Source organism: Nicotiana sylvestris, chromosome 2 (assembly GCF_000393655.2).
Source record: "Nicotiana sylvestris chromosome 2, ASM39365v2, whole genome shotgun sequence".
Lineage (NCBI taxonomy): Eukaryota > Viridiplantae > Streptophyta > Magnoliopsida > Solanales > Solanaceae > Nicotiana > Nicotiana sylvestris.
In genome coordinates this window covers 140507337-140516612 of record NC_091058.1, presented here as the reverse complement: position 1 = coordinate 140516612, position 9276 = coordinate 140507337, and the positions used below count along the sequence as shown (strand labels likewise).

Below are 9276 nucleotides of genomic sequence, written 5' to 3'. Positions count from 1 at the left end.
GACATCTCCGTACCGATCCATGAGACTCTACTAAACCTACTCATGACTCGTGAGACCTATGTAACCTAGGCTTTGATACCAACTTGTCACAAACCTAAACCCAAACCCAGTCGTGATGGCGCCTCTCGTGAAGACAAGGCCAGCTAAACTTCCCATTTCGATTTTAAGCAGTTAAACAATAAGATTCAAGTCTAAAACATGATAAATAACCCAAGGTTTAACCAGTCAACAGTATAAATATGCGGAAGAACAACCCAACACAGCTCGATACCGGGGTGTCACTAGTCATGAGCATCTAAACAATCCGGAATACTCCAAATCAAACTATAGAGTTTAATACAGAAACTAAGACCATGAAGAATAAGATAGGGAAGAGTTTCGGACTGCGAACGCCAACAGCTACCTAGAGACTCCTCGGATCCGCCTGAGCCAATGATCAGCACTCGGGAGCGGGACCAGATACGCCTGAATCTGCACACAAGGTGTATAGAGTAAAGTGAGTACTCCAACTTAGTGAGTAATAATCATAAATAAAGACTGAAAGCAGGAAATCATGTAAGGCACAAAAACATGCTATAATGAAGCAGTAAAACCATTAAAACAATAAACTAGTGAAAGATAGGTAAAAATCCTTTAACTCAAATTTAACTTCATGAAAAGCCTTTATTCAACAATTAAGCACGGTAATTGATAGGCAATTAAGAAAAGATAAACACATAAAGGTTTGCTCCTCGGGCACCGTATCAACAAATCCGCCCCTCGGGCAATATCTCAGAATAATACCAGCCCTTCGGGCAACATCTCAGAATAATACCAGCCCCTCGAACAATATCTCTGAACAATACTAGCCCCTCGGGCTCAATCTCACATCACAATAGGTACTCGTGCTCACTGGGGGTATGCAGACTCCTAGAGGGGCCCCTTACGGCCCAACCGCAATATCAAGCCATCTCATGGCATCATCACTAGGCTCTCGGCCTCATATCAATCAAGCCACCTCGTGGCATTCATATCTCAGTCCCTCGTCCTCATAATCATAATCAGTGTATCACTGCTGTGGCATGCAGTCCGACCCAAAAGTATCCTCACAATACATGCCCTCGGCCTTACTCAGTCAAAATCACATAAGGCACTCGGGCAACAGTAAAATATGCTTCTCAGCTCAAAATATCATTTAAAAGATCATTTAAGTATTAAAACAGAGTAAACATGGCTGAGTATGAAAACAGTGATGATAGTTGGCACGAAGCTCCAAAAAGGTTTTAATAGTTGGCACGAAGCCCAAATATGGCATTCAACGCAAATAATGATGATATCAAATGGATTTCAGTCAAATACGTGGTAAAACAGTCATTCGGGATGGACTAAGTCACAATCCCCAATAGTGCACGACCCCACGCCCGTGATCAAGCGTGTGTGTCACCTCAATATAGCACAACGATGTGCAATCCGAGGTTTCATACCCTTAGAACATCATTTACAATCATTACTCACCTCGAACCGATCAAATATCTAGCTCGCAACGCCTTTGCCCCTCGAATCGGCCTCCACCCGCATCGAATCTATCCAAAATTAGAGCGAGGATGTCAAAATAGGCTAAAGGAATGAAGCCCAAGCAAAAACAATCAATATACAACATAAATCCCAAAATTACCAAAACCGGACCCTCAGGCCCACGTTTTGAAATTCAAATTTTTTTTACATCAATAAATTCCTTATCTCCCCACGAGTTCATACATATCGAAAGTTCTAAAATCCGACCTCAAATGTTCCTTCAAATCTTCAAGCAAAGGTCTAAGTTTTCAAGCCCTAGTTCTTCAATTTTTGGTAATTTCCATGGTTATTTAGGTGAAATTCACACTAGAATCGAGTTTTAAGTCCAAGAATCTTACCTCCAAGTGATTCCCCTTGAATCCCTCTTCAATACCCTTCAAAAAGCTCCAAAAACAACCAACAATGGAAGAAATAAACCCCAAAATCCCAGACAAGACGAGTATTTAAACATTCTGCTCAGGCCTTAATTCCTTCTTCGCGAATGCAGTCAACGCCTCGCGTTCGCGAAACACAAAATGACTTTGACCAAAAATCATCTTACGCGGACACGACATGCCCATCGCGAACGCGATGGTTCCTCAGACTAACTCTTCGCGAACGCACACCCTCCCTCGCGAACGCGATGAACAACTCGACCTTAAACCTAGCTGACCAATTTCCTCTACGCGAACGCGCTCCCCTTCTCGCGAACGCGATCCACAAACATCCAGCGCTTCGTGAACGCGGAGACTTCCTTGCGACTGTGAAGGCTAAAATCATCTGCCTTCTCAACTAACCCTCCGCGAACGCGAAGGTCAAATTCTCTGCAACACTTCAGCAGTTTTTCTGCAATTCCAAACAACATGAAATGGTCCGATTGACCACCCGTAACTCACCTGAGGCCCTCAGGACCACAACCAAAGGCACAAACATATCCCAAAACCTTATTCAAACTTGTACAAATCTTTAAAACACCTCAAACAAAATCAAATCAACCAAAACACATCAGATTCAAGCCTAAGTTTCCAAAATCTTCCGAATTCCGCTTTTGATCAAAAACCTAACCAAACCATGTCTGAATGACCTAAAATTTTTCACACACATCCCAAATGACACAACAGAGCTACTGCAACTCTCGGAATTCCATTCCGACCCCTATATCAAAATCTCTCCTACCAACCAGAAATCGCCAAAATATCAACTTCGCCAATTCAAGCCTAAATCTACTCCGAACCTCCAAAACTCATTTCGATCGCGCTCCTAAGTCCTAAATCACCTACCGAAGCTATCCGACCCATCAGAATTCACATCTGAGCCCTCTAACACATAAGTCAACCTCCGATTGACTTTTCCAACTTAAGCTTCCTCAAAAGAGACTAAGTGTCTCAAACCTTACCAAAATTATTCTGGATTGGATCCTATCGACCCGATACCACATAACACGAATAAAAAAGCATAAAGAAGCAGAAATGAGGGAAGCTGAGTGGTAACTCATGAGACGACTAGCCGGGTCATCACAAACATTAAGGTGAATCAATAGTGGATGGACAAAAGTCACAAAGTATGAGGTGAGATTAGGCTGTCGTTCTTAAAATGAACAAGTAATGAGGAAACATTAAAGGACTTAGATTTATACATATGAGATAAGCAATGAAAGTAACCTGGAGTTCAATAGCAGACCTCAGTAATGATATATTAAAATAAGAGTTACGGTATAGTATAACCTACCTTGTTGCAGTAAAGTCATACAGATAGATAATCGGAGCTATGAAACAAGATATAGTAATATTTGCAAGTTCAACAAAGTACCAAGCGAAGAACTTCAGTATACCTATAGATGCCAGAGGGACATTTTATCAAGCTTTGTATATATTTACAAAGTGAGGCCTAGATATTGGCTAAAAGCTGGAGGAAAAAGGAGAGAAGAGTCGCATAGACACACTTACAGAGTCAGAGTCGTACATGCTACATGATAAAAGGCAGAAATAGTTACAAGATTGGAAGGATTCCGACCACAAATCATGGTGTGGGAAAGAGGCCTAAAGGAGGGAATGCCCTAGCCTTTGGATTTATTCACAGGACAGTTGTGTAGATGGCAAAGAGAGTACTAAAGTATTCGAAAGACATCAATTATGAAAATAATAAGAGCATCAGTCAACATTCAAGGGCGAATGTTCCAAAGGGGGGAATGATGTTACACCCCATATTTTTGTACATGAAAGTATGCCACAAGTGAATTGATGAAAGCTCGAAATGAGATGTTACATTCCGCATTTTCGGACGTTAAGGTTTTGACGTAAAGTTAATTGACGCAAGCTCGGGAATGAGATTATCTTGAGGTTACAAGTATTATGCTATTTCAAACAATGGATAAGTAAATTCGTGAAGGTGAGGGGGTAAGCAAATGGAAAAAAATGAGTTTCGTCGAAGCTTGACAATTTGGGATAAAATACAGTCCGAGCGATAATACCCGGTATTTATGGACTAGTGTCATACAAGGTACTATATGACCATGATAGTAAGGTGTACAAAGTATGTTAAAAGTGAGTAGTATTTTAAGTAAGTTGAGATAATACTTAATTATGTGGGTTATTGGCTAATTATTGGGTAATGGATATTACCTAATTAATTAGGGATATATTGGATAAAAATTAAATAGCATGATGTGGCAGCCCCATATTCAAAGTAAATGACTCACAATCTTGATTGAAAGGTGGCATACATATAACACTTACGTATAAGACATTTAATAAGTTTGGTAAGTTTGATCAAGTAAGAAATGACATAACCTTTTTCCTAATTTAGACATTTGTCAAAATAGGCGTTAGAACCCCCCCCCCCCAGCTTTTCTCTAACATTTTCAATACAAACCACCCTGCCCTACAATCAGATGTGATTTCCTTACAAAATACTACACTTCATAACAGAACGTTAGCCATTCTTCAAGTTTTCAACAAAACTTCTTGCAACCAAGTGATTCTAATGAGAGTTATTAAAACCTTAGCAACGTAAAATCTTACGGTTCTAAAGGAGTACAGTGCAATATTTTCCAAGAATATCATAAAGATTTTTCTCTACCCCAGGTATGTTAAGGCTATCCCTTCTTTATTTTTGGCATGATCCGTACGATTCAAACGAAACGAGCAAATGCACAACTTCCATAAATGACTCTATTCATAGAAGTATTAGAAGTGACTATATTCTTGAATTCCCATGTATCTTATTATTCTATCATCTGTTCATGGGTCTCAGAAAATACGTAAGTTGATAAAGTTTATTTCATGATATTAATCAAAGGCATAGTGGTCTTATAACACTCCGAAAGATTTTATTGACTTATTTATCATACATTGCATTCATTTATATTGACCCATGACCAGATAGCGTTATATACATGTATATGGGATATGGAAAAAGGTTACGGCGTTATATATGCACCACCACCTTATCAACTGGTATACGTTGATGATTTGCCCATAATGGCCGAGATGATATGATGAGATGCCCCCAGAGGCTTGATGATGTTATGAACGCATATACCCATGCATGATATGACTTTTATATGTATATGCATGACGTTTTAAATATTAAAAGATTCATAAAGTTGTTCAGACTTACATGTCGAGTCTTTTACTCCATGTTTTATGTCTATTATTTACTGATTTTCATTCCTTACATACTCGGTACATTATTTGTACTGACGTCCCTTTTGCCTGGGGACACTGCGTTTCATGCCCGCAGGTCCCGATAGACAGGTCGAGAGCCCTCCAAGTAAGCTATCAGCTCAGCGGAAGATGTTGGTGGGCTCCATTTGTTTCGGAGTTACAAGTTTGGTTAGTATGATTTAAACGTGTTTTGTTTGGTATGGCGGGACTCTATCCCGACCTTTATGAAAATTATGTATTCTTAGAGGCTTGTAGACAGATGTCATGTACGTAAAAAATTATATGGGCTTGTCGGCCTACGTTCTGTATACGAGTGGTTATTTTGGCCTTATAGGCCCGTATGTCTTATGTATAAGTTGGTATCACATGTTGTATTCTACTTATCTCACGGTAGCCTTCCGACTCAGTTATCTATGATAGTATGACATGAAAAGATACGTTATGTAGGTACTCTATTTAGTAAAGTAATAGGTGCCCATCATGACCCGTCAGTTTGGGTCGTGACAGAAGTAGTGCACTCTTTGACTTTCTTTTTCGTCTTCCTTTTACGTGGCTTTCCATTTTATTCTTAACTTTGCCGTTTTTCTTTCTTCAATTCATTTAGTTCATCGTGGTACAACAAGAAAATATATTCAATTTACCACCACCAAATTTGACAGTCTATATTGGGGTATGGAATTCTCAGAATGATGATAATATTCATGAAAATATGAATATTCATATTTTTCGTCATTCAATCTATGTTTTATCCGTTTTAAATATGAGTGATTCGAAAATTTTATCCGTATTGTCTAACACGTATTCAATCTATCCATATCAATCCGACTCCTCCCATCATTTGCTAGCACTATTTAATGGTGAGCACCCATTACCTTAAAATGCTGGATCTTCCATTATTATTAAGATTATATAGTTTGATTTGATGTAAGAAACTAATGCGAGTAAATATTTACCAACTTTGAAATATAAAGAAAAAGAGGGGCACAAGGGGAAGAGGGAGGCCAAACTGACATGGACTTTACTCCTTTATGCAATTGGCTGATCAAGATGCGGAAAACAAACTTCTCCCACGCACTCCGATTTTTCAATGAAAAGTACTATTTACTGTAGTATTTTATGATTATGTTTGTATCAAATAAATGAATGTAATTATGTAAAATAAGTGTTATATATATATATATATATATATATAAATTTCTCTATATTATAAATAAACTATATTATGTATTTTAATTTTATTTGTGAGTTTTAAAATTAATTAATTACTTAAGTTTCGTGCAAACACCAAGTATGGTTAACCTAGCTTAACAGGCCCAACACAATCAACAACTGCACTGTCCAACAGTGTCAACAAAGCAGCCCATCAAGCCAATCTTATGTACATAGCTTTTATCAATTTTTTTATTTCATTTATTTTTATTTTTGGGACTTCAAATATATTGATGTATTTTGGAAATGAGTCATTAGAACATTCTAGACAAAAGTAATAAAGGGGTTCTTCTTTCTCTCTCTAAACGATTTCGGAACTCTAGAGTTCCATCTTCTTTCATCTTCATGCAATGAATTCTGGTAATGTTAACATGGTATCAGTGCATGGTTTCGGTATCAGCTCACCTTCATCTTCACTTCGACGTCACCCTTGACTGGAGTTTTCATCTTTTTGTTTGGTTTGTTGAAATCGAGGTTTTCGTCTGAGGTAAGATATTCTCAGAGAAAATTGGGGATTTCTACGATTTTGGCTTAACGTCGACTCTGTGGATGCTATATTGCCGGAATTCAGCGGTTCTCAACACTTTATGCTCCGATTGAGTTTCGTCCTAGGGTTTATGTTCGGATTTTGCTCGCAATATCGGTAATATTCTTCCTATCTCCCATCTACAGATTTAGGACTTATTTCTTTCCATGAATGAGGAACATCCTGTGATTTTCATGTGAAAATTGTAGTTTCGTCTCATATCAACTTCAATTTCTAGTATTTTTTTTAAGTATGATTTTATAGTTTCATTGAAATTGTTAGCATGGCTAGTATTCATGATAATGTAGATCATACCACAACCTCCAATTCTGGAGGCTTCGTGACTTTTACCTTAGATCCTTCTCACCCTTTGTATGTCCGCCCTTCAGACAGTCCTGGTATTCAATTGGTTTCAATACCTTTTAATGGGACAGGTTTTGTTCTTTGGAGAAATAGCATGCTCACTTCCATATCTGCCAAAAATAAACTAGGGATCCTAGATGGGAGAGTTGCCCAACCTACCCCAAACTCACCCTATTTTCCTTATTGGGAAAGATGTAATGATATGGTGAAGTCATGGGTTATAAATTCTATATCAAGAGAGATTGCCACAAGTGTAATGTGCTTTAAGACTGCCAAAGAGGTCTGGAAAGACATAAATGAGAGATTTGGGCAGTCCAATGGGTCGAAATGTCTAAAAATTCAGAGAGAGATAAGTACAACTGTGCAAGGCTCTTAAGATATAGCTAACTTCTTTACTAAGCTTAGAAAGCTTTGGGATGAACTGAATTCATCTTATGTGGTACCTACATGTTCATGTGGAGCTCTTCCCAAATTCATTGAGGATCAACAGTTGTTTCAATTCCTCAATGGATTAAGTGAGTCTTATTCTACTGTCAAAAGCACCATCATGATGATGAGTCCCTTACCACCCATAAGTAAAGTATATCCCATCTTGCAACAAGATGAGAGTCAGAGAGAAACACCTCATGCTCCCAGTTTCACTGGTGATTCTGCTTCTTTTCTGGCCTCTCCCAACTCCTTCAATAACACAAACAAGAACTTCACTCAGAGAATCAATTTTGACTCCAAAAGGAATGCAAATTCTGTGTCCTGCAAGTATTGCAAGAAAACTGGACATACTGTGGACAAATGTTATAGGTTGCATGGTTTTCCTGCTGATTTTAGTTCACCAAGAACAAGAAGTCAGCATCTTGTGTCCAGACTGAAGTTCCTTATGTCCCTCCTTCTTGCTTTCTTGATGTTGCCTCCTCTGATAATTCAGCTCATGGTTTCACCTAGGAGCAATACCAACTTCTCCTGAGTATGTTTCAGCAAATTCAACTCTCTACTGGCATGTCTCCTGATATTTCCTCCACAAAAGGTTCTTCTTTTGCTCACTTTGCAGGTTTGTTTAATGCCTATGCTGCTGATTATCCTGTTTCTCATGCATGTGCATCTTCACATCTAGGTATACAACCTTGGATCTTAGATTCAGGAGCCACTAACCATATGACTCTACACAAACATCTCCTTCATAATCTCACACATTTACCTAAACCCTTTCTAGTTACTTTACCCAATAGATATAAAGTAAAAGTTATATCAACTGGTTCATTACATCGTAGACATGACATAATACTGGTGAATGTTCTGCTTGTACCTTATTTCCAATTCAATTTGATTTATATTCGTCAACTTATCACATAGTTGGATTGTATAGCAGTAATTACCAAAACCAATTGTCTTTTACGGGGCGGCCTTTCTCTGAAGAGGCCACTGGTAATTGGTAAGGCTGCTGGGAGATTATACTATCTACATCAGATGTTGATCTGTTTCCATCTTCTCTTGCTGCCTTTATAACAAATCCTAGTTCAGTTTCATGTAATTAGCCAAGTTCTATTACTCCTTGTTTCAATCAACCTTTACTTAGTGATAATTCTGTTTGTAATCAAATTGTTGTTGATTCTGCTTGTAATCAAACATCCACTATCAATAAAATGGACTTGCTTTGGCATCAAAGATTTAGTCACATACCTTTTCACAAAATGAGATCTATTCCTTATTTGTCTGACAAGTCTCTTCTAAACAATCTTTCCTTTGTTCAATCTGCCCAATGGCTAGACAACAAAGATTACCTTTTCATGACAATTTCATACAGTCTACTGCTCCTTTCTAACTTGTTCACATTGATATTTGGAGACCCTATAACACAAAGACATATAATGGGTTCAGGTATTTTCTTACTCTAGTAGATGATTATACTAGAGTAACCTGGACACATATTCTTTCTTGTAAGGGTAATGCTCTATCTATCCTTAAGGCATTTACATCCATGGTCAA

The 9276-nt window shown here is 38.2% G+C and overlaps 1 protein-coding gene across 1 annotated transcript; it reads left to right on the top strand.

The window, feature by feature from the left end:
- The first annotated feature begins 7216 nt into the window (after positions 1–7216).
- Positions 7217–8257, top strand: LOC138885688 (uncharacterized). Its single transcript, XM_070166664.1, has 2 exons — positions 7217–7576; positions 7697–8257. The coding sequence occupies exons 1-2, from the start codon at positions 7217–7219 to the stop codon at positions 8255–8257; spliced, it is 921 nt and encodes a 306-aa protein (XP_070022765.1).
- The last annotated feature ends 1019 nt before the right edge of the window (positions 8258–9276 follow it).